Here is a 24,808-nt window from a genome sequence, read left to right on the forward strand (position 1 = left end):
TCTAATATGTTTAATGTTATTGTTCCGTTAAATCCCTACCCTTAATGACCCCAGACATATTAAATAACATTCTCAGGGCTGAAGAAATGCTTCAGACTTCTAATTTTACACATACTTTTCCTCTCATGCTCTCAGAGCTCTATATATTGAAAAACCGCTGTAGAAAATACTCTGCAGCCTTTTTCCCAAAGAAGGGCTGAAGGTACCTGGGCTCACATGGAGCTCTGTTTGCACTGCCTGTTTTTCAAAAATAGTGTTTGCAGCTGTATCATTTTTCATGTTTGCAATTTATGGCTAGCAGACAATGTACAACAGAGCCTCAAAGGGATAAATCAAGGGGAAAGATGACAGATATCACGGGCTTGGCATGGCAAAAATGCTTACACCATTTAAGAGCACAAAGGAATCCAAGCAATACACAGGGGCAGAAAATATTGATAGTGATACAATTTCTTAATGAAGATACCTTAAAGAAAGGCACAAAATATCATTGTAGCACCTCATTAATGTTGTCTCCTGCTTATTTAATTGCTGTGAGGCTTTTTTCTCCCTGCTGTGGCACGGCATTGACCATGTTAACATTGGCACTGGGAACTTTTTTGTTGTGCTGTCAAGTACTTAATCTTTCAATTCCTGTATGTCAGGTCAGGTTTCTATCTCAGAGATGAACCAAACCTTATTTCTGAGTTAAGAATTTTTTTATCTGCCAAGTAAATTAGTGACAGGAGCTTCCCAGAGTTTGCCTTTCTCTTCATACTGTGACTCATTTGTTTTTCTGTACAAGCCCTGCTTTTTTCTGGATGATAGAAAAACATAGCTAGCCAACAGGCACTGCCATTTAGCCACCACAGCATCAGTGCTCATCTATTCTCTGTCCAACATCCCACCAGCATCCCAAAAGAGGGAGATGAAGATTAATTTGCAGGAAGACCCACACCTCTGCACACTTGCAATTTCTGCATGCGTGTGCCACCTCTTGTGCAATCACCACAGCAGTATGGGTTATATAGCTCCCACTGAGCAGCCTGTGCAGAGGGTAGGCTTCTTTCAATCAAGGTATGAAGACCTGAGCTTCTAATTTTGGGAATACACACTTCAATCCCCGCTACTGGCCAAAAAGCAGCCATGCGTGTCATTACAACAGAAGCAGCCCTGTACACAGCTCACAAAAGCGGTCGTGAAAAGCATATTTATTTCACTTGCCCCAGCATTCAGTGGTGCTGCTCTTCAGTAACAACTGAGATCTGCCACTATTCCATAATGTTGGAAAACCTCATCTTACCTCAAGTATTTTAAACTTGCATGCTTTCTAACGCTGTGCCTGCCTCTTAAATTTGAGATGTTTGCGGGGTGCAGGGGAAATACAGGCATATATTTAAAGAATGATCGTACTTGTCTGGTCATAACATGTTCAGTACCACAGCAGGCAGCGTTAGATGTTGTGTGTGTTGGATTATACATCAGGTGCAGCTGTGTACAGCCATCCAGAGTTGGGTAGCTCTGGAGCTCACCCCTCTGGTTTTGTATAGCTTACCTGCTTTGGAACAGCATTGCGTTTTGCTTTCTTTTCAGCCATCTTCTAAACAATAACAACAACAACGTAACAATAATAATAACAATAACAGCAATGATAATAATAAAAACAACAGTAACAATAATAACAATAATAAAAAACAACCTGTGAATCTGAGATCTGACCAGGCTGGGAGTGCAGCCCCCAGCACAGGGACCCTCTCTCTTTAGCCACGTTCCCTGCGAGCAGGAAGAGGACCGCTGCCTGTCACCCAAAAAGTGCAAGTGGGCAAAGCATCCTGACAAATGTGCTTACGCTGATATTTTTTTTCCACTTGCTTTTCCCATGGTGACAGGCAGCTACTTACTGGGCAGAGCTGGAAGTAATATTCTGAATTGCTGAAGGAAATTTTCCCAGTTGATCAAACTCGTTTGTGTTCTGTGCTGATCAAAGATTCTCTTCTTCTCTTATGTATCTGAAAGCACAAAAGAATGAATGAAAAAAAAAAAAGATATTCTTATTTGCTGGTAGACAATGAAATGATGATTGGTGAGATTATGCCTTGACTTTACTGTCAGCACAATGTCAGTGAAGGCAACAGTACAGGGAGGGTACATTTTGAGATAGATACCAAATCCAGATTACTAGAAGGAACAGAAAAGCCCCAAAGAAGAGGAAAATGTCTGGTTAATTATTATTTTTATATTTTAGTGGAAAATGAAGTGAGTCTTTCATATTCTCGGGTCATATTACTTAACCCTGATTATTCATCCCTTCATATCACATCTGCTTGTGTAGTCAGGAGGGGTAACTCCTGTTTTGCTCAGGTGAAAATCTGCTTTATCTATGTATGTATGTATCTGTCTATATGTCTGTCTATCTATCTATCGATCTATATCTCGTACATGGAACAGCACTGGTGCTGGGGAGCAGGGCACTCCGTTTTGCACAAGTTTTTCACAAACACGCTGATCTACGTAGAGGAATCAGAGGTTGCTTCATTGTCTTCTAGAAACAGTGCTAGTTTTAATGGGAAGGCCTAAAGTAGGCTTTCAAGGCTTTGGGTGTGTTGGGTTTTTAATGAAATAAAAATCAATTAATTGTGCTTGGTAAAGAAGGGGCCTCTGCGCTGAGGGATCTGCAATCTAAAGGCGTTAAGGCTTAATTCCCAGGTCTTGCCTTGGGAATGCTCTTTTCAGGAATGGGAGCCAGTTGTTCTGGCACATCTAACACACGTATTCCTTCCTTAGCAAGGCACTCAGGTTAGCTGCAGCAAGTTGTACTGTGATGGTTTTGCCTTGATCATGGAGCAAGGGGGAAAAGCAAGACTGGAAATTAGCAGAAGAGAAAGGACAAGGAGGAGCAGGCTGTAGCCATGGGATTGTGAAAGGACGTTTTGAAGATCACGTTATAGCGACGTCTGTCAAGAATGGTTTAGGTCTAGCTGATCTCGCCCTGGGGCCAGGGGATGGCTTAGGTGACCTCCTGAGCCTTTTTTTCTTTGACTCTGCAACTGGAAATGGAAAGAAAACCCACTTTTAATATACTGTTGCCCTGTGGATTTTCTCCCCCTCTTCCCACCACCATCCTTCTGTGCCAGGTATCAAGATATTTATATATACAAATGCTCTTTGGGAAGCTTATTGTGATTCTCTGCATCAGAAGTTTATGATTTATATTAAGCTAGCTGGTCCTTGAGCATGTGCTGTTGTCAAGCTCTCTTCATCTGCTCGGGAGAAAAGCACTCCGGGGCTGGCATGCAATAGCATGATCTCGGTATTTATCCTTTTGGCAGTTTGCTAATTATTCCTATTTCTATCACACCCCTGTGCGAATTTCTGTCTTTCTGCCACAGTAAATATTCTCTCATTTTTTCTAGCTGCAGAACTGCTACTTAAACGGGAGAAGCCTGAATATCCTGCAGAGGCCCATATTGTTATTTGGATGATAGTGATGAAATGGGCCAAACATCCTTTCTGTACCACTTAAATTGCATGTCTTTGCATTCCTGGATTGGCTGCTCATTTTCTGGACAGTATTCTGCTCTTGTAAACAGCTCGTATCATTCCTGGGAGTGCTTTTTGTAGCAGAATGCTTCAATAAAGCCAAAGCCATCAGCTGCCAAGACTCCATAAGGAGTCAGAAATAAGCACCAGATATCTTCGCTACTGTAGGTGTAGCTGCATTAGCAATATCATTTGTCTTCCTAAGGACTTCCTAAACCACTAAAATGTATTATAAAATTAAGTGACATTTTTTCCACCTGTTCGAACTGGTGCCAAATACACAGAAAGCCCTCTCAGATGATATGACTTGGTATGCAAAATCTAAGTACCCTCTGAAGGACTGCAGCTGCCTCAGAGACATCATTTTTTTTCCACGGGCTGCCTCCTTCACTTAGAATAATAAGCTTTAGATTATCTCAGGGCACTCTAGATCCCCCTGCTGCACAATCCAATTTGACATAAGTGTTGCAGGGGTGGTGGTGGGGGAAATCTTGCAAGCAGGCACCGGACTTTCAGTCTGAGTTTTCCACTAGTACAAAGAAGAAGATCACAGGCAAGGGTTGGGGAGATTTCATGCCTGGCTCTGTTGGAAGAAAGGCTCTCCAGACCTGATGGAGCATCTGTGTTTCGGTTGCATGCTGGAGCAAGGGGCTGCCTGCAAAGCCCTGCCATGGTGCTTCCAAATGCAAGAAGTCCCCAAGTCCCTCCCAGGCTACAGAGTAATTGAAACAGCACCAAACTACTAAGTGGCAGCCTTTTAGTCTTGTATCAACTATATTTTGTCATTTTGGTAACACTGTGTATTAACTATTGAGCCTGCAAGTGGGCTCCAGGACAGGTATTAAACACCTTAAATACTCCACAGGAAGAGAGGAAAGCTGCTTTCCAAAGGAGAATGGTGACCTATAGCATTGGGTAGACCCAGATAATCTCCAGTTATCTGTTCCAATAGCCAAATTATGCTCTTAGCAATGTTTGTCATGTCCCTGCCAATGCAATTACCATGCCTCGTTGGCCTGTTACATGTCTTTGTGATTTTGCTGCTGCCAAATTTCCCTGGCCGGAGAGGGTCAGGGTCTTTGTCTGCAGAATGGTCTAACCTAAGCAAACCCGCTCCCTGCTGCGGCAAAGCTCGTTGTGATCTGTAATCATCCCTGATCCCTGTGGCTGATTCTCCTGATTATGTGTCAGAACAGCAGTGCAACCTATTTAAAAGCTCTTTTCAAATCAGTGCCACGTCCTTTCATTAGTTAAGGTACGTGGGTTTGACACAAAAGGTGTCTCTGAAATGTCTCTGGACTGCAGCATAGGAAGACAGCATGTGTCTGTCAGGATAACACTTGACTCAGATTGGGCTGTTTGCCCCATTTTCTAGCTTTTTGGCTGCGGTACAGATAATAGGACCCCTCCAGAGCAGAGGAAGTCTGGCACCGAGGCAGGATTCTTTCGAGTAATACACAGCCCTGGTGGGTATTAATCCTGGTAATTGAGGCAGGTGAATGTGAGTGATCCTGGAAACTAAATACACATTTCTATGTTAAAGTTTTAGTTTCTCTAACGGTGTTTTCTGAAATGCCAGAGAGTCTGCAGAGCCTGCAGTCTCACTGTGGTGGTGATGTTCATGAACGACAGGAAAAAAACCCCAAGAGATTACAAATGTTGGGTTTGGGGCATCAAGTAATTGGCCAAAAATATTTACAGAAACATTTAAGAAAAGCTTGAGGCTTTGCAATTATTTCTGCGCACAAATCAGTATGTTGGTTTATCCAAATACCACTGAACACCAAAACAGGTCCCAACCGTAGCTAGAATGGAGCTGACTCACCAGATTTATTCATGACTGTTCATTTATTAGAGTAGCTTTATTGCTTCTATTTGTAGGCATGGCTCACTTTCTAGCCACAAGATCAGATGACAGTTGCATCTCGTCTTGTGTCAACACAAACAAGTCCCTGTCCTGTTTAAAATCATTCTTTACAGCCCATGTTTTCTCTGAGTTACGCCATGGTGGGGAAATTTTCATGGGCTTTGACTTCCTTTAGTTCTTATTTCTCCTCTACTAGTGTTACCATGCTGATTTGGCTTTTTCTCATGCTGTAATTGGTCTGGTGCCACCGTGTAATTTTTAACTGTGTGCAGTATCAACAGACCTCCATCTGTCTCTCCTCCAGAGCTTCCCAGCCTGCTGTTATAAATATCTGCCAAATCCTTCTTCAAAGAGAGGATCACTAGATTCCAACTGTTTGCAAAATAAGAGCTGCCACCAGAAGTCCTCTTCCATCATCTGCAACCTGTGCAGAACCTGTGTCCTGCACGTTGTGAGATGGTGCTGCTGGCAAGCGGCACTGAGGAGCTCCAACCACTGCTTTAATTTATTGCCCCTCGGAAGTGTACACTTCTGCAGGGGTTTCAGCATATTGCTCTGTTTGCTCAAATATCTCATTGCGTGTGTCGTGTTATTAGAAAATAACCTTCAATAGCCAGCAGGTAATAAAACCAAAATAACTTGTGGGTTGGGGTTTTTTTTCCCCTTTAAAATGCAATTCTGATTTAAAACATGCTGTGGGATGGATAGGTTCCAGTGTCGATTTATAAGATACTTGACTTGACCTGGAGGTGACTCAGAGTGCATGCCCCTTTCCCAGCCCATCACTTGGAGGTGGAGGGCCAGTTACCACGATCTGAAGCTGGAGTAACTGCTGACTGTGCATCCACGTTGCTGAGAGCAGAGTTTCGCCTTCCGCCTCTTTATACATGTACATCAGAATAGATCATCAGAGGAATTAGCACCAAACCCAGAAATGCATTGATTAGATTGTGCGCACTGAAAAAATAGCAACTTTTTTAACATGGATAAAATAAAATGTGTATAAACACGTTTGAGTAAAGTAGAAAATATAGATTATGATGCAGGAGTCCTTTTAACAATGTTAAAGCCATTCTCATAACAGCCCATTGATTCCATTGATTCAAACCTGTGTTCGGCTCATGTGGCTTTTTAAATTGTTGCGTACCTTAGGCTATGATCATCACACATATTAGCATTTGCTGGTGGTACAGCAGCTTACTGTGTCAGAGAAATTGCCAGCAAATCTCTTCAGGTGCTGCTGCAGACATCAAATTAACAATAAATGTATGTTTGAATAAAATCTTGCCAACTGAAGTCAGGTCTGAGGAACCAGATTCCTGTTCTATCTATGGGATATCGGAATAAGTCAGCAGGAAGGATTTTTCAAGGTCATGTTGGGAGAGGGTTTCACATTTGAATCTGCTACACCTTGGTTCTGCAGAACTTTGCAAAGGAACATAAGAACTGTAAAGCAGCTTGGGAGTTTGATGAATACTCCTTCTGGTCTACATTCAAAAGAACCCAATATCTCCAAGAGACAGAAAAGTGGGCACCAAACGCTTGTTTGACATGGGGACTGTGGCTGGAGAGTGGTTGTCTGTGGATAAGTACGAAGCACCTGAAGCACCAAAGGAACTTGGGAGTTTGTTTCATGACGTATAGTCAGGTTCAAGAAATATCGGTATTTCCATTGTCTGGATTGCACTGTAGATATGGTGTCTGAAGGTTTTAGGACAATCAAGTTCATGATTTTCTAGGAGGGTGTGCTACCACTTAATAATACATTATGACAGGAGAGAAATATGTACGAAACAAGCTTAAGCCTGCAGGACAGCTGTACTTACTCCCAAATGAATAATATCCCCAGCCGTTGCCGGGGGTGGCAGGGAGCAACTAGACAAGTGAAATTAGAGAGACCAGACTGTCCCGGCGGTGACAGACTGACTGCCCGGCATGTCAGGCAGGCAGTGCAAGGGAGCAGGGCCAGGGGTAGTGCTGTGCTTGCAAGATTGTGATCTAGCTCTTGTTTAACTCTGATTTTCTGGAGCAAGATTTTCTTGTAAAGGAACAGCCGTGATTTGTTTAAAGTCTTTGGGAGATAAAAAGCAGATGGCATTGATTAGCTAATTAGTAACATTTTTTGCAACTTATCAGCTGTGCTGATATGTGTAAAGTTTGCAAAAGCTTGGGATGAATCTTCCTCTCTTTGATTTGTTGAAGAAATTGACTATTTTAAAGTCTGGAGGGGAGGGAAAGTTATATACAAATGTGTAATTTTCTGCCCAACAGAAATATGTTAATCTTTTAATTTATATTCAGGGCTCATTTCCTCATTTTTGAGGGGAACGTGCACAGCAGGGTTGCAGCTCTCCTGATCCTTGCCTGGATAGCATGGTGTATTGGGTGACATGCCATAGGTTCTGGCTGTCCTGTGTTCCTCTTTGTGGGCATGCTCCCTCCCCTTTTGCGCATTGATTATGGAGACAAAACAAACTATTAATTTTATTTTATGCCAGGCTCACTTTTAGCTTGTCTCCATGTGAACCCTTTGCAACCACAGCAGCACCCTAGCAGGACTCCTGCAAAGTGTTGGCTGCCTTTGTGACCACCACTGTGACAGTGGTCAGTGCTGTTTTGGCCAGAGCATCACTGGGGTGTTGGAGGCCCCTCTGACCTTGAGTTATATTGGACACAAGTCAAATATCGTGATGCTGTCTCTATGATGGCAATTGTTCGTCATGTAGGGCAAGATAGAGTACCTTACCAACATATTCATATAAACAAGAATGTTGGAGAAAGGATATCAGCTTTTCAAACCCTGCTGGTTGCATAGCAAAGTCTTCGTATAGCCCAAACCCATGAGACTCAGCTGGTTTCTCCAGCAATGGAGATACAGGAGGGCTTGTGGGCAGATACCGGTCCCAGTAGTCATGGTGGTGGGTGGACACAGCTTCAGGCTCCCAGCAAGCCCGCTAATTAGGACTTACCGCAAATTCTCTGGAGGTTTGAGCTCTGCACCAGCACCACCCAAAGCCTTTCATGTGACAAGGTGCTGGTGCAGAAGCTGTACTTTAATTGCCAGTGTGTAGCATGGGTGACGCACGAGCTGTCAGCTGGCCACCTGTGACAGCAGGGAATGAGGAAAAGCTTTGTTTTCCTCTTCTGGGGAAGTGTCCTCCCTTGCAGATGCTCTGAAGAACAACAGCTTTGTAGTGCTTATCTCTCATTTAAGACTTCAAAATAGGACATGATGCAGGTTGAGGTGGGGCCCAGACATCGCACTGTTCAACTGCTTGAGTTGTGCTCCACTCAAAAGCCATCGGGACTGGAAATGGCCTAAAGCCAGACAGAGATTTGCTCCTGTGTTATATTGAGCTTTGTATTTTCCGTGGAGTTCAGTGTTGAAGCTTTAGCCTTTCTATTTCCATCAGAATGACATTTTTTATTGGTTCTTAAACCGAAGAGAAAACAAATTCTGCATCCTCTCAGGAGCACGGTCTTGTTAATGTTCTTTGAAACGTGACATGTGTCGTGGCCGTCAAACTGCAATGATCCCATTTCTTCTGAAGTGAGAAAAACATGTCACTTTTGGCTCTAAGTAATACAAAGGGAGAGTCATATTTTAGATAGGAGCTGCATGGCTGCCAAAGATGAAAGAAAAATGTTATTACTTTTGGAAATTTCATAATTATAGTTAATGATAATTTAATGAAATGACATTGTCTTCACTGCTATCACTAATGAAATGTTTGAGAGTGATAAAACAGATCTTGTTAAATAGAACAAGAGTCTTGAGTGGAATAGCTTTCTGACAGCAGCCTGCATGCACAAGTCTTGAATTCCTATTTTTTGTTACAGTAGTTTAAAAAAGAAGAGAAAATGAAGGCTACATGGCAAATAATGCACATGTAAAGTGTCTAAAGGCCTTCCATTAAGCAAACAATACTGAACTCCTGAATAAGGTGCTGATGGCTGATTACTGCTCCTTAGAAATATTAACCCTTCATTAAAACATTCTCCTTGTTTTTCTTTGCAGGCAAACCAGAGAACAAGAAACCCCACCTGATTTTTTTTATTTCTCAGACTATGAAAGACATAATGCAGAAATAGCAGCATTTCATTTGGACAGGCAAGTAAAATGGATTTACATTAAAAAAGTGGAAATATTGTGATAGGTTTCTTCACTTGGCCAGCTCCGTAACTGAATTACTTTTTTAAAAGAGGGAAACGGAACAAAGGTGGGCAAACCCCATGAATAAATGAAATGGCAGGTGATGAAAGGGTAGATTAATAATTAGGAAATACAACCTGCTCTGGGAACGAGAAACTTGGCAATAAGTAATTCTCAAAAAGAAAGAGGCATTATATTGAAGAGATGCTGAGAAATGAATTTCCCCTGTGATCTTGAAGTGCAGGTGGAGAGGACCCATCTCCTGGGGAATATGTTGTGTAAGTGTGACAGGAGCCTGGCTCACCCCAGCAAGCTCCAGGGCACGTGGGCAGCAGTGCGAGGATGCAGAGTGGAACAGTGGAGATGGGCAGGGAGTTCTGGTTTCTCAGCAAAAATCTGGGGCGCTCCCACATCAGGAGCGTATTTAGGCCCCAAGTTGGTGGGAGGGAGAAGGCAGTGGTGGTCCTGCTGTGCGCCGGTTAGCTGAAAACGTCCCCCCGGGCAGAGTAAGTGCAGGGTACTGTGGATACCTAAGACTGGCAAGGGACTGCAGCCCTCTCAGCCTGCCCAGATGAGGAGTGGGAATTAATAATCAGTGACAAATTATTAACAGTATGGTTAGAAACCATGACATTTCACAGGCTGTTAGAACTGAAGCATCTTTTGCACCCCAAAGTGCCAGGAAACATCCTTCCAAAAGCCTGAAGCTTTGGGACCGCACATTTTCTGGGGATACATGTAGTATTGCTGCCTCCTGGTCCGATGGTTAGGAGAAGGGAACCGATCAGCGAATGGTACAGGGTGGATTTGCCATGAAGAGCCATCTTGCTCAGATCCTTCAAGGATCTCCTGTATTTTATTGTTGTTGACCTAGGTGTTGGTCCCTTCTGCTTTATATTTTATATTGCCGTTTTAAGCAGATGATGCTGTAGGAAAAAAAATGAATGGAGTTCCTACAGGGAGGTATGTTACATATCACACACTAAGCAGAAAAAGCAATTACTACCCAGTGTAGTCAATCTCACCAGCAGACAGTGGACATAAAAATCCCACCTATGGGGAGGCTTTGTATGGGGACTTCGCTCTTTTACTGCATCTAATAGCCATACTTTGTATGGAATTTTTAATGATCTAGTAAAGTGGGGGAGTTCTAGGTAGAGACAGGCTCTTCACCCAGCTGTTGCCCATGGGAAAATTTTTAGTCTCAGGGAGATTGCTTAGGTTGGTATAAGGGTATCAAAGCAGAGAGGAGCAGAAGCAAATAAATCAAACAAGTACTTAGGCTGTCAGAAAAAAAATTACTATTAGATGGTGTTTATGGAAGAAAGAGGCTGAAATCCCATTCCTCAAGTCACTTCTTAAAAAACTTGTGAGCTACATGCATGTTTTAACAATCCTGAAGTAGCACAAAGTAAAAAAGTGGTTTCTACTGTTTCTTATTTCTTGAATTCTACATATCTTAATTTTTTCTTGGAACAATTTATCCCCATACTCTTCTGTATTTTATATCTGCTTCATACGATGTAGGCAAGACAGAGCTGATCATATTCGGGACATACTTTGTGATGGACATGAAGGACTATCCAGTTAAAAGTTTCTGGTCTTTTTACTCCTTAAAGACCACAGATAGATGTGCCTTCAGAGCAGGATGAACCTTCCTAAAACCTATCACTATCATTATATTTTAATCCTTTACATAAACTATCTGTTGTCATTCTCTTCCAGGATCCTGGATTTCCGTCGTGTGCCACCGGTTGCAGGTAGACTGGTTAACATGACAAGAGAAATACGAGATGTTACTCGTGACAAAAAGCTGTGGAGAACGTTTTTCATCTCACCAGGTAGTCTTGGAAATAACACTATACTCTTTCTGTCCCGCCAAACACTTACTTAAGGGAACAATGTGTAGATTGCTTAATTGCTCAGATATTTCCAATAGAACTGTCTTCTAGACCTTTGAATAAAAATAAATGTGGAGACACAGCCTACAAAGAAGACTTTATTGTTTTGAATTGAGTGCCTTTTCCCCTTGACAAATTATCTGCAGAGACAGGCTTTTATGTTAACAAAAGCAATGTATTCAACAAATGCTTTATGTAGAGCAATTTCGAAAGCAATTTCTTCTGTTGCTCTCAGTTTACCCAAAACCTTATTACTTAGCCCATTAGTTATTTAGACTTTTTTTTTCTACTGCAATGGGATCCGTCACTTCTGTTGGTCTCTCCATTTATTTCTCGGTTTTGACTGGAGGACCAAAACCTAATTTTCTCAGAGTCATGTACTTCAGTTTTTATTACAACAGGAGTTTGAAAAAAATCAAGCAAATAGATGTAACGTATCCTGCTTCCAGCTCAAATTCTCCGCTAGGCAGAGGCCAGAGTAGAAGTGACCTGAATTGTTCCCAGTCCTCGTTCTTGCTTTGAGGGCTGACCCTAGGAACAGATACCACTCTCTATTACTCTTCACTCTTTCACATCTGGTGGCCTCAGCCAAAGATTGAGTTCCACAGGGTGGGAATTTTACAAACACAGGGTAAAGCCATGCCCTGCTCACCAGAATGTATAGCTGGGATAGGTAAAGATGGGCAAAGGGTGGAAGAAAGTGGTATCATCTATGTTTAGTATCTGGGATGCTGAGATGGAGAAATTAAGGCTCTGATTTAAGGCACAAAAATAACTGCATAACCACGTTCTTAGAGAAATAATATATAGGGAAACGTTCAATCCAAAACATGTAGCTACGTTCCAGTGAGCTTAACTCGTATTATTTCAGCTGCATGCAAATGCGCTTTGCTCAACTCAGGCTGTGACTTGTGTAACAGGCAATCTGGAGCAGAAATCTGCAGAGATCTCTCTCTTGCTCAGTGTGTGATTGGCCAGAAGCTGTGTATCCCAGATCCCCAAAGCCAAGATCCAAAGACTTAATTACAGTTTCTCCTGCTGGAACTGTAATTTGTTGCTGTTAGCTAAAAAACAGAACCCTGTCATTGCCAAGCTTTCTGTCTTAAAATGTTTATCACACTTTCATGATCACCAATGAAGTCATTGTTACAGCTGTTACTTTGAGCTTCATATTTATGTTCAGCTCTGCAGGACACAGTTGAGCAGACACTTATTTATTCCAGTAACTTCACTTGTAAAATACATTACATAATTACAAAAGGTTTCATCCTACCCTGTGTTATGAGTGCTCCAATTCTACATGTACAATCACAGTGACAGTGGTGACAGTGCATGGTGACAGTACATGGCCACAGTGTTCACCAAACCTGATGTGCAGACACTTCTGTATGCTCCAGCTAGGCACTTGTGCCTCAGTCACTTTCTCTCCCCCTTCCTTGTCTGTCTTTCTTGGTCTACTTTTCTTTTTTTTTTTTTTTGCTTGAGTTTATGTGGGCAAACAATCACAAAAGACGGCAAAAAAATCTTGTGACTGTTTATGTGCACAAGGTTCTTTGGCTCATTTGAAATATAAACCATTCTATTCCCGTTTTAGCAAGTAAGACACGGATTAGTAGGTTTGCTTGCTTTTTAGCTTCCCAGTTTATGTATCAAGGCTTAGGGGTGAACTTGAGTGATTTCTGAGAATTACCAAACTGTACTCAAGTACCGAGCAGCTTACAGCAGCCACAGCACAGCAATGCAGAGTTAAAGCTGCCGGTTTGGATGAAGATCTTTATCTTGTCGTTATGAAATTCTAGACATCCAAGGGATGATCCAAACATAATCCTTTATTCAAATTTATTTAGAGGCCACTGATAAATTCAATTAAAATATTTGATTAACTATGAATCAGGCTTTTCTGGAGAATAAAACGCTTAAGCAATTAATTTTTCTTTCAATTTTACATTTCATAAATCAATATACTTTGCTTAAATCATGTTGGTTACTTGTCAGAGTTCTTCCCTACAAGTCCCCAGTTTAATTAGTCAGATTCTCATTAACATATTCCCAACCTCCGTCTTGTATTTCATACTGACCTTAAAAGGTAGGCATTAATTAATGCTTAATGAAAAAGTAATAAATGTCCTAAATTAAGCATTTAGAAACAAATTCAGAAACCTAGCAGGCAGCTCAAGCAGCAGATTGAGGGCAGAGAAGGGAAAAGAGAAGGGTGCTGAGATGAACCCCGTGGCCTGGGGAGGTGAGGATGGAGAGGGAATGGGAAGCCTGGGGAAGGCTGGAAGAGGCTGACTTGGCCACTCTGGCAGATGAGGTGTGGCAAAGTTGGTTTGTTTTGAGGGAGAACTGGTCACAAACCCAAGAAATTGAGGCATTACACATAGATACTTGCAAGAAGCAGCCTGTGCAGCCACCCTGAGCTATTGAGGCCCCTCTGGGACAGCATTTCAGGTGGCTGTGTCTCTGCATCTCCATCCCCACGGGTGCTCAGAGATAATTAATGGTCATGGGGACATGTGCTATCTGCTGGCAATGTATCCCTCTCCATGCACCCACATACATCTCTTGAAATGAGTGCTAAATGTAATTGATTTTATGGAAAGGTCTTCCCCTCTGGCTAGGAGACCACTGTTTGCAGTGGAAACACTCAGAGGGTAAATATTGATGATACTCATCAGTATACTGTGTTATTCCCTGGACCAGTGCAGAGATGTGTTGGAAGAAACCTCACTGCATTTCCACGCCTGGGCCATCTCACTTGTCCCCTCAGGCATGGAAATCAGGGCCAGGAAGCTGCAGGCAGTTGTAGTTTTGGAGCGCGCTGCGGAGCAGCATCCCTTCTTCCATCAGAAAGTGGAAATGGCTGCGAGCAGACAGGTCAGTCGATGCATTAGGCTGCATTCAGAGAGAAAGCAGATTGCGGAAAAGTGCACTTCCAGGCAGTTTGGACTAAACATGAGAAATGGAATTAGGTCAGTAATTATTTAAATTAATTTTACATCCTTTGCAGTAGGGCAGACTGCAGTAGCCTGCTAGTCTTACAAATGAATGGTAATTTGCTAGGAAAAAAGAGGCATATTAATGATGTCAGCCTTCATTTTGGAAGTAATTGAGGCAGCAGCTTAAAGAAATCAATGTTACACAGCTAGTAAGCACTATGGTTTTGTTCATATTAACCAATTCCAAGGGATTATGGATTTTTTTTCTCCCTCTCAGCAAACAATAGAAATTCTGAATTACTTATTATTTTGAGCAGGTGAAAGAAAGATCTTTTCATGCATTGCTTTAGTAAATATTCAGAATTCTTTCCAGTACTCCAATTGTACAGGCTTGCTAAATGTCCTCTATTAATGCTCGTGCAAATCTCAATAAAAGAATTGCTCTGCCAAACAATTTGCTTCAAGGTATCTCCACTTGTTCCTTTTCTTCCTGAGAAAAATCATTGTCCGGCTATCAGGATGACACACAGGAAGTATGCAGATGAGTACACAGACACTCCGGTTCTTAATTGTTATAATTAGCTGGAGTTTCGGTCACCAGACAATTATTTGTGCGTGGATTTCATTATGTATTGTATCCGTTCCTCCTCAGATAATGAAAGTCAGACATTTGTGGCACTGCTTGAGATTCTTTTGCCTCTCTAGTGCTTTGGGGAAACAATTTTGGTTTTTTAACAAAGGAGTTTGCATGTAGCAAATTCTTAGCATTTTAACATTTCAGCATGTATAAGCATCCCTTCCTTTCTGGTTTGCCAGTGCTGCTGCTGTTGCCATTTCTACCCACTCTGCAGGAGCATAAATTCCTGGTGGTTTTTTACCTATGACAGGGGTCTGTACAGAAACACCTGTATGGAATGACTGAGGAACGTATGGGCTGGGCGAGTTTAATGGGAGGAGGACTGCAATCCAATAGACCTCATCTCCCCTTCCCTCTTAGTTTTGCCTTCGAAAGGCCAAACCCTGCTCTTAGCATGGGATTGCTGGTGAACACTGGGCTTGTGTCTCTAGCTGGAATTTCACCCTCAGCCTGCTGTGCAGAATGTGGGTCACCTACTTAGGTTTCAAAGAGGCTTGCTACTGCACCTTGAAGTCTTAAATGAGAACTGTGCTTTTCTATATTTGGTACCTCTTTTCTTCCCTACATTTTTAAGAAACCTTAAAAATTAATGTTTCCCTAGATAATTCAGGCTGCTTCATCTCACCGCTTGTATATAAGAACTTGGGTAGACATTCCAAGATGTCCATTCTGTATCAATCAAAGCACTTAATTTCATTAATAGTAACTTGAGATACAGCATCTTTTCACCTCCACTACCCCCAGAAATCAGACAGGAGCTGTGGAGAGTAAGTACCACTGGTCTGAGCCAACAGGGAGAGTAACAGCTGGCAAAAAAAAAGCTTTGCCATCGAAAGTAACATCTCACCAAGAAGTACTTATGTAGTTTTACTGCGAGTTTGCTGTCTTAATGACCGGACACATCCTTTGCTGGGAGGACTGGACTCCCGTTGCAGGTGGTGGGGGTCTGTGGGAAGATCAATAGCTGAAGGAGCCCAGCCAGTGTGGGGATGGGCAGACCAGCACAGCACAGGCAGCACACGTGCTAGCTGTGTCACTCTGCAGCAGTGAATGCCATTGCTGCCGTAGCCCCCAAGCTTTCCTGAAGATTTATCTGGATACGAATGTGTGATTACTGTCAAATGATTAGTCCCGGTTGCTTTCGTTGACAATACGGAGCAGGGTTTCATTGTTCCCAAAGTTAAAGTCAGAAGCAAACTATTAAACACAGCATTTATCTTCCCACTGTGCAAAATGCTGTGTTTAATATAATTCCTTCTTTGAAAGGTCAGATTTACATAGTGAGCAGCAGAGGCTGCGATAGCACGGGAGGGGCATTGCTGGGCCTTTTGCTCTTTACAAAACAGTTATGGCAGCAGATAACCGAGCATCGGCTTCCCGCTTCCAGGTGGAAGTCAGGTCATAGAAACCCTGGAAGGTAAATTGTCTCAGGCAATCAAGATAAATCTGCATGGGATCCCTCCCTCCATAGACAAGCAGGTGATGCTGACACAGCTGAACTGAAGCACAAGCCCTGCTGCAGCTTCAGATCGGTACAAGCGTAAACCTTTGCTGCAGCGCAGCCGAGAGCCACCATCCCACCGAGGCAGCAGGTGCCCAGGAATGAGGGATCTCTTTCTATCTCCTAGCTCTTCTGTGCTGGCCTGCAGAGAGCAGCATCTGTCTGTGATTTCTTGCAAATCATCCCTTGTGGCGGCCTGGAACCCCTTGAAATGTTTTGTCTGCAATAATTTCTTTTAAGGGTATAAATCACAGATGTTTTTCCCTGGTTTTTCTTGGCTGAGCATATCCCACCCTTCCTAAGGGCCCAGCATGATCCTGCCGTTTGCAGGCCATCTGCAGCTGGCAGTGCTGCCCACAGGTGCTTGGACAACTGTTGACTTCCATCCTGAATTATGGACGAGGTTCGCAGGGAGGCATGAAGCCCTCCTGGTTTTGCCAGGATGATCAAAGGCAAAGTTGAGGCACCTGCGTCAACCGTGCGAAAGCTACGCCAAGTCCATGATGCCACAGCATTTTTGAGAAGGAAACCTATGAGAGGTTAGAGACTGCAGGGCAGCACGCCCCGGGCTGCGTTCGGTTGGGCTTGGCTAGATGTTGACTTTACACTTAATTTAGACTAATGAAGAGAGTGAGTCTGAAGGAGATGGTCCTGGAGACCACTGAGATGGTCCTGGAGCTGGTGCATCTGGTGTACAAGGAGAAGCTGAGGGTTTCGGAGGGTTTTAACCTGGAGAAGCTGGCCCAAAGCTGTAGCTTGGCCCAGAGGCCTCTGGTGTCCGTTCCAACCCAAGTTTCCCTAACTGCGACCGCTCTTTTCCCATACATTTTGTAAAAAGGTTTTCAAAACTTCACTCTCAGAGATAGGAGTTATGATAGTGACTTGCTTACAAGGAAAAATAGGCGTATTGTGTGATGGGCAGCACCGAGACTTGTGCTGTGGTTTATAGCAAGTAGCAGAGTGGCCTGTTGGCCAGGGACACGGGCACTTCATAGCCCATTGGAAGTCCCAAACTACTGTTCCTTTAACTAAGATGTTAAGGGACTAAGTATGACTTACGCGTAAGGAAAAATTCTTAGAATAATTTTTAAGAAAGGATATTCTACATGGTAAAACACTTTAAATTACTAAATTCAAAGTATAGACGTGTTGAGTGCTCCCTTGCTTCCTTTTTTAATTTCTGTTCTTCATTTTCCTTTCCCTGAAGTACTTCTCTTTTAGTAATTGTCAGCAAGGTTTTTGACCACAGGGTAAATATTTCTGGACTCAGTCAGGATATATTTAACTGGTATGAGCCAACCCTGTGAAAGTAAATACACAGGTTTGGGTTGGAGTTGTTCCTGAGCACAGGTAGATGAGTGGTCCTTAGGCATCAGTCACAACAGAGGGATGCGAAAAGGCTGTCTCCAGAGTAAAACACTTACAACTTAACAGACAAATCTGATGGCCATGCACAGAGACCTGGAAATGAAGAGCTGAGACACTGTCAAATAGTAACACATCAGCCTTATCATCCAATTATTTGGTGTCATTCCGTGGTTAGCAGTCAGTCCCAGGTAATGCAGCTAATTAATACAATGGAAAACATCACGAGACCTTATTGTTCTTCCCTGTTCTCCTACTGATTCTTCCCCAACTGCAGCTCCTTGCTCTGTTTGTCCCTCCTCCTCTCTCCATAGCAGTGGGGTCAGTATTGCTGCCTGTCTGCTTGGCTCATTGTCTCCCTGGCACTGCCCACCGGTGGTGTACCGTCTCTGCCAGGCTCTTTGCCGGCCATGGGTTATGTCTGGACCAGGGGGACATCACGATGATGTGTGAGACGGTGTGCTGCAGGGCATCGCTGCGATGAAACCCCACCAGCTTACCTTTCCGAGCCACGGGGTCTTCTGTGGCAAGCAGAAAACCACCTCCCTCTATTGACCAGCTCTTCCTGCTGCCTTTATACCGAGCTTGGCCAAAGGGAGAGTAGCTCAGAAGTCATATTTGAATTTAGAGACCTTGTGGGGAATTAGGAAGCAATGTGACTTCTCAGCTTCATGCATTACCATAAGGAAAGGGCACAGTCTTCCTCTAATGTCATTTTATGTGCATAAGGCATCGTCAGAAGAGTTGTAGCACACCGACAAGATCAGCAGTGTTCTGTTCATAGTCCGACGTTGGTGCAGTTTGGGGGTGAGCAGCTCTCTCCCACCTCCAGTGAGTTCACGTGGGAAGGGAGTTTTTGTAAACAGGTGGGTGTTCCTGTTGTACAGAAATATGTGGTGGCAGCTTCGGGGACGTTTTAAGATAACACATGCTCCAAAAGCTGCTGCAGGTTCTTTTTCTGTGGTTGTTGGAGTAACATGATGTGTGGAGGAAGACATTTGCGTTTGGGATGTGTGCTGGCACAGTTACATCTGTGCTATCTCCACCTTCCATACACACCCCCACGTGAGTCTTCATGGTAAATAATTCTCCTTAGTAAAACTGCCAGTTCTTCTCCTACCAGCAAGTAAATGAATGAGACAGTGACGTCTGTTCTTAAACGAGCCAAGATTTTGAAAGGTGACTTAATTTTGAACATGTGCCACTTGTTCAGCTCTGGGATTTCAGGTTCCAGCCTGGGGTAACAAATATATCCCAAAGGATGTATCAGTCTGCGAAAATGAAAGGAGAAGGGAAAGGATTAAAATATATTTATTTTATTTTTTTAATATAAATAGACTGGAAGTATTCACAGAGAGCTCAGCATAGGGCGTGATCCCAGTCACTGAAATGAATGTCTTTCTGGTGGTTTCAGTAGAAGAAAACTGTGTGGTAACGGGGTTTTGGGTCTGAGATTTATTTCCACTCATACATGCATCAGTGCTTTTATGAATTCTTGAACGCTAATTGAAGGGTAGGTTTTAAAACTCTTTTCCTTTATTTGCCAGCCAACAACATCTGCTTCTATGGGGAATGCTCCTACTACTGCTCAACAGAGCACGCCCTGTGTGGAAAACCAGATCAGATTGAAGGTTCTCTGGCTGCTTTCCTACCAGATTTGTCTTTAGCGAAAAGGAAAACCTGGAGAAACCCTTGGAGACGTTCCTACCACAAGCGAAAGAAAGCAGAGTGAGTAGTGGTGAGCAAAGGGTTTGCCAGCTGCCAAGGGCAATAGGAAAATAAAACGGTACTGCAATTACTGCCCTCGACTGATCTAAAGCATTAAGGCTTAGGAGAACACCTGCATTTCTTCAGTGGGTCCAGCTCCTGGGAAGGGACAGAGTTCTTACACTTGCAAGGAGCTCCAGCTTATGGTCCTGAACCTGAAAGGACCTTCAATGGCGTAATTCCCTTGTGGGACAGATACCTCCAGTGGCTTTGACAGGCTGCAACAGGACCTGTCTTAAGTCCTGTCAGAGGGAGAAAGATTCACTGCTATCAGCAGCCCTGAACAAGTCTCAGATGTTTTCATCATATGACTGATGGTGCAGCTGGTCTCCTAAATCGTGAAGTTATTAACCAGATAGTTTTCAGTCTTGTGGTCTTCTTCCTTTTTCCTCATTCACAATCTTTATCAGTTGCCTGCATTACTGGAAGCAGCCTGAAGAATTTGCTGCCTCTGCCTGACCCTGCCCTCAGTTGAACATGATGCAACTAGAGATATTTGCAAAATCACTTTTTTTTTTTTTTTTTTTTTTGCAATACTTAGTAAGTTTTGCATGTCACATAAAATATCAAAATGTTGGCTTTTCCAGATGGGAAGTTGATCCAGATTATTGTGAAGAGGTTAAACAAACACCCCCATATGACAGTGGGACCAGAATTCTGGATGTAATGGATATGACAGTTTTTGATTTCCTAATGGGTATGTTTCATCTTTTTCAAAAATTAAATGCAACACTTAATTAGAATAAGAACCATTTCTTTCTACACTGCTATGCATAGCTCAGCAGTTTGCTAAAGCATGGTTGAAGTTGCATTTACTGTATGTGCAGTGCTAGATGATGATGAGAAAATGCAGATTTACATGGTTGTATATTCCCATCAGTGCAGATTAAAGGAACAAAGATGTTCAAAAATGCAGAGTGAAGATGAACACAGGTCAGGCTAGTCTCCTTCACAACAGTTAAGGGCTTCACAGTTTGCTTTAGTGAGTGCTTTAGCATTGTAACATACGGCTCCTGGATGCACATGCAAAGACGGTTCATTATTGGCACATTGTTTTCAGCCTGCAGTAGTATTCACTGCTGCTTGCTCTATAAACTGCCAGAGAGGGGGAAAAAAAAAAAAAAGAAACGTTGCTTTGTCACAAAGGCAACTGTGATATGTATCCGGAAGGGGTTTTTTTCTGTTCATGTAACCTTATTGGAATAAAACAGTTATTAACAAGCAGGTAACAGCAACCTATTCCAAGCGTACTCAGTGGTTAACACTGAGACATTCTCATGTCAAACCTGTTCTGCTGCAGCTAATGTACCTGTAAGGTGCCAACATACATGCTTGGTCCTTGGACACAAGCCAGCATGGAAATATCCTCTGCCATTGCCACTGCTGAGATTTCTGCAATGGGCTGCAGCAGGAGAGGCCAAATCACAGCTCTGGAGCCATATGTGGCATCTATAAGTGGCTCAAGACCCCTGCCATGAAGACAAAATTCATAGCTTGGCACCGGTACTCTGCACCTTGACCTTAAAAAGCAGAACATGCCTCTGCCTGCCATGGGTGCCCAAAGAGATCTGCTCAGCTGTACCACTGCGGGAGCATCCTGCTCTATATGTTAGAGCCATAATATTGTTTTTGTTTCCAGGCATCTAGAAATTTAGACAAAGTTCTTATTAGAGGAAAACCAAGATGTTTGGTCATGGTTCACAAAGTTTAATACAATATTAGCAAAGTCAGATGGATTAACTTCCCTGCTTGACGAATGCATTTTCCCCTCCCTTAACTAAGCCTCACACCTGGCACATGTGCCCATGGCTGCTTTACGTACGGTAGTGACCCAGGGTAGAGCAGCCAGGCTCATTTTCATTGATGGAGCTCTGCTGGCTTAAGACATAGCTACCTCACAGGTGACAAGGCTCCCCAAACAGCTGAGATGTCATCATACTTGAGAGGTATTTCCTTGGTGTACCCCAGGAGGGGTTGCTGGAGGGTGGGAAGGTTGGCTTTGTCTCCTGCTGAGTCTGCTAGAGCTTAAGTATAAAAGTTACACAGAGCTTGAAAACTGCCCTGAGGCATAACAGTCCATTTTCCAGTATGGCACGCTGGGGTCTCCAGCAGTAGAAGCAAATGAGTTCAGTAGGCCCACTGGTTTCTCTGCCCTACACAGCTGTCGTGTTTGGGGAGCACTGGGCTTCTCACTGAACCATGGATTTTGTACTGCCCTGACCTGCAGGCTCAGCAGCAGCCAGAGCGAGAACAGTCTTTTTTTCTTCCTTATCCTGTAGGTAACATGGATCGACATCACTACGAGACCTTTGAGAAGTTCGGAAATGAAACATTTATTATCCACTTAGATAATGGAAGAGGGTAAATACCTTTAATAATCTTTCTAGGGAAAAAAAAGAAAAAAGTTAGTCCTTAAAACAGCCTTTGTGATGTTGTTGCTCTATCTTTAAATAGGTTTGGAAAATATTCCCATGATGAACTTTCCATATTGGTGCCTTTAAACCAGTGCTGCAGGTACGTTTCACTTCTGGAGTTGTTTCCCATTTTATACAGTTGTTTCCACTAACAGGACTGAAATGTTCAAGTGAATCTTTTATTGCATACCGCAGAGGGGAGGAGATGTTATGATCCCGCCGAGGGAGCCTGTCCCGAGCTAGCCCTGCGCGTTGGCACGAACGCGTTAAGTGCTTTGTTGAGATCAGGACCTTGCAGGCGCGTGGCTGCGAGCTGTTGTGGGAGGCTTTATTAAGACAAAATACATGTCCCATGGAACTCAAGTGGCAAAACATAGCCCAGCTTGTTAAAGAGCTTCTCAACGGCTTTCCTTGGCGCCCGTGGCCAGGATTGTCAGAGAGGGCAGGTGACATTTAGAGTTTCAGCTTCGCATGGCTGGGACGCAGGGTGAGCTGTGTGTCTGTGGCAGTGCTGGGTGTCCCTGCAGGGTGAGCTGCCAGGAGCCCCCACTGCCATTGCCCATGCCCAGCTCAGTGCCACGTGCGTCACGCTTGTCATTGCCAAGATGGACGTGGCCCTAGGAATGCTGCACCAGATCCAGCTGGTGCCTTACCCAGCCGAGGAGCACGAAGGCTGTCTGCACTTGACTGCAGAGCTGTGCTCCAAAACCTCTCCATGTCTAAGGGCTCCCAGAGATCGCTGGCCAGGGGACCATGCCAGTGGCTCGTTAGGACTGTGGCACTGCCTGGTTCTCATCGTTTCACATCACATCAGGTTTTGACACTATTATTGCTATGCTGACTATAAGCCTTTTAGCCCTCTCAGGATCAATAGTGATGAAAACACTGATTTGCATTTTTTTTTCTCCTTTTTCTTTTAGAATAAGGAAGTCTACCTATCTGCGATTACAGCTGTTAGCCAAGGAGGAATACAAACTCAGTCTCTTGATGAAGGAATCTTTACTAAAAGATAAAATAGCTCCCATTCTTTACCAGCCTCACTTGGAGGCAATGGACAGGCGGCTGCGGATTGTCCTCAAGGCTGTTAGTGACTGTATAGAAAAGGATGGTTATGACAATGTGGTTGAAAATGACTTTAACACTGATGTTAACACTGTTACGACCGAGAGGTAGTGAAATCGCAAGACTACGTTTTTACCAGCCAAGTAAAGAAGATTCAAAGAGGAAAAAGAAAAAAAAAAAAAAAAAGTCTTGCAAAAGACTGTGTATGCCACTTTGTGAATTCAGTGAATTCAGAAATGAGATATAATTGTTCCCAAAGTAGGTAAAGTGTAGACTCTGCAAAGGATTAGTTCATTAAGAATTAAGAAAAATAAGCCTAATGTGATGCTTTTCATTAGTTCCTAAAGAGAGATTATGAAAAGATTCAGAAAATACTCAGATCATTGACAGACAACAGTCTGATAGCAAAACACCTCCTGTCCTTTTTGTATAGAAAGGAGGCCTTTACTTAATATTTTGTATTTATATATGGTATATCTATGAAACCCCAGACCTACCTACCAAATTTAACTAAGAGGGGCGACATAGTTTTGTGACTCACACTTTATTTGTGGTGACAGTCCACTTAGTATTGTGTTAACCCTTTAAGTGCTCTAATCCACTGTATCTTATTTAAATTGAATGCTTTTTTTCCCCTGGCTACTCAGCATTTAAAGGGTTAAGGCATTATGAACTTTTAAAGGCAAAAATAATAATTATAATAATAATAATAAATACAGTGGTTACCAGAAGGGAATTTCACTAATTGTGCATTGACAGGAATACTTGAATGTTGGTTTTACAAAGTGATGTAAAATGACAAGTTGTACTATTTGTCCATAAGGAGGTGGCAGCTCTTATCTTTCTAGACTATCATAGCTGAGCTGCTACTTTTCAACTTCGCTTTTGATAGTTTTGTGTAAATATATACATATATGGGTAAAAAGCTGCTTTCAGCAGCTCTAGGCTTACTTTTGCAGCATTTTTGTGGAATTGTTTGCAACGTGGTAAAAGTGCAATAAAGATATGGCAAAATGTGTAGCCATCGTGTCTAAATGGATTCGTTTTTCACTGGAAGTCTCGTTCAGTGCAGAGCTGTACACAGCAGCTGAGTATTCCAGAAGTAGGTGTTTTAGTTGTCATCCCTATTGTAGCAACTGCAAATTAAGTTTAAGTAGGGAACTGATGACTAATATACATTACAACTCGATAAGGACCATGGTGTTGAAAATGGCTAATCTTTATATGGAAGCATTGACTAGTATTTCAGCATCCCTTCCTCTTGCAGTTACAGCTGTAGAAACAAGCTGTAGAGCAACACCTCTAAAAGATTATGGCTTGACACGCTGCTCAGAGGATTTAGGTACAGCCGTGCCTCTGATGTAGGTAGCAAAAGCCCTTGCACAACCCCCAAAATCTCACCCTAAATTACCTAGAAGCATGGTTTTCTTAACCAAATGGTTTTGAATCACATTCAGCCGAGTTTACGTAATAGGTGTGCAGACTTTCAGCCCAAAAGGAAGCTATTAATTGAACAAGTGGCTGTATTTGACTTGTGAAAACATGGTGTGGTACAGAAGGAATCCCTCATTGCTCTTTTGGATGAGGAAAGAATTTATTATGACAATGTTCATCGCAACTATAATTCAAAGCTGTCATTTATTTTATGTCTTTCTTCTCAGGGATTTGTAAGCATGTACTTTA

General features: G+C 42.9%; 1 protein-coding gene across 1 annotated transcript in view; it reads left to right on the forward strand.

Annotated features, from left to right (window-relative positions):
• Positions 1-24,145, forward strand: part of FAM20C (FAM20C golgi associated secretory pathway kinase) — a 60,774-nt gene extending 36,629 nt beyond the window's left edge. The window contains exons 4-10 of the mRNA XM_055805386.1: positions 9,405-9,497; positions 11,265-11,380; positions 19,430-19,610; positions 20,237-20,346; positions 21,929-22,010; positions 22,104-22,163; positions 22,984-24,145. Of these exons, the coding sequence (XP_055661361.1) occupies positions 9,405-9,497; positions 11,265-11,380; positions 19,430-19,610; positions 20,237-20,346; positions 21,929-22,010; positions 22,104-22,163; positions 22,984-23,236 (895 nt within the window). The 3' untranslated portion in view covers positions 23,237-24,145. The remainder of the gene's footprint in view (positions 1-9,404; positions 9,498-11,264; positions 11,381-19,429; positions 19,611-20,236; positions 20,347-21,928; positions 22,011-22,103; positions 22,164-22,983) is intronic.
• The last annotated feature ends 663 nt before the right edge of the window (positions 24,146-24,808 follow it).

This window comes from Falco peregrinus, chromosome 5, assembly GCF_023634155.1.
Source record: "Falco peregrinus isolate bFalPer1 chromosome 5, bFalPer1.pri, whole genome shotgun sequence".
Taxonomy (NCBI): Eukaryota; Metazoa; Chordata; class Aves; order Falconiformes; family Falconidae; genus Falco; species Falco peregrinus.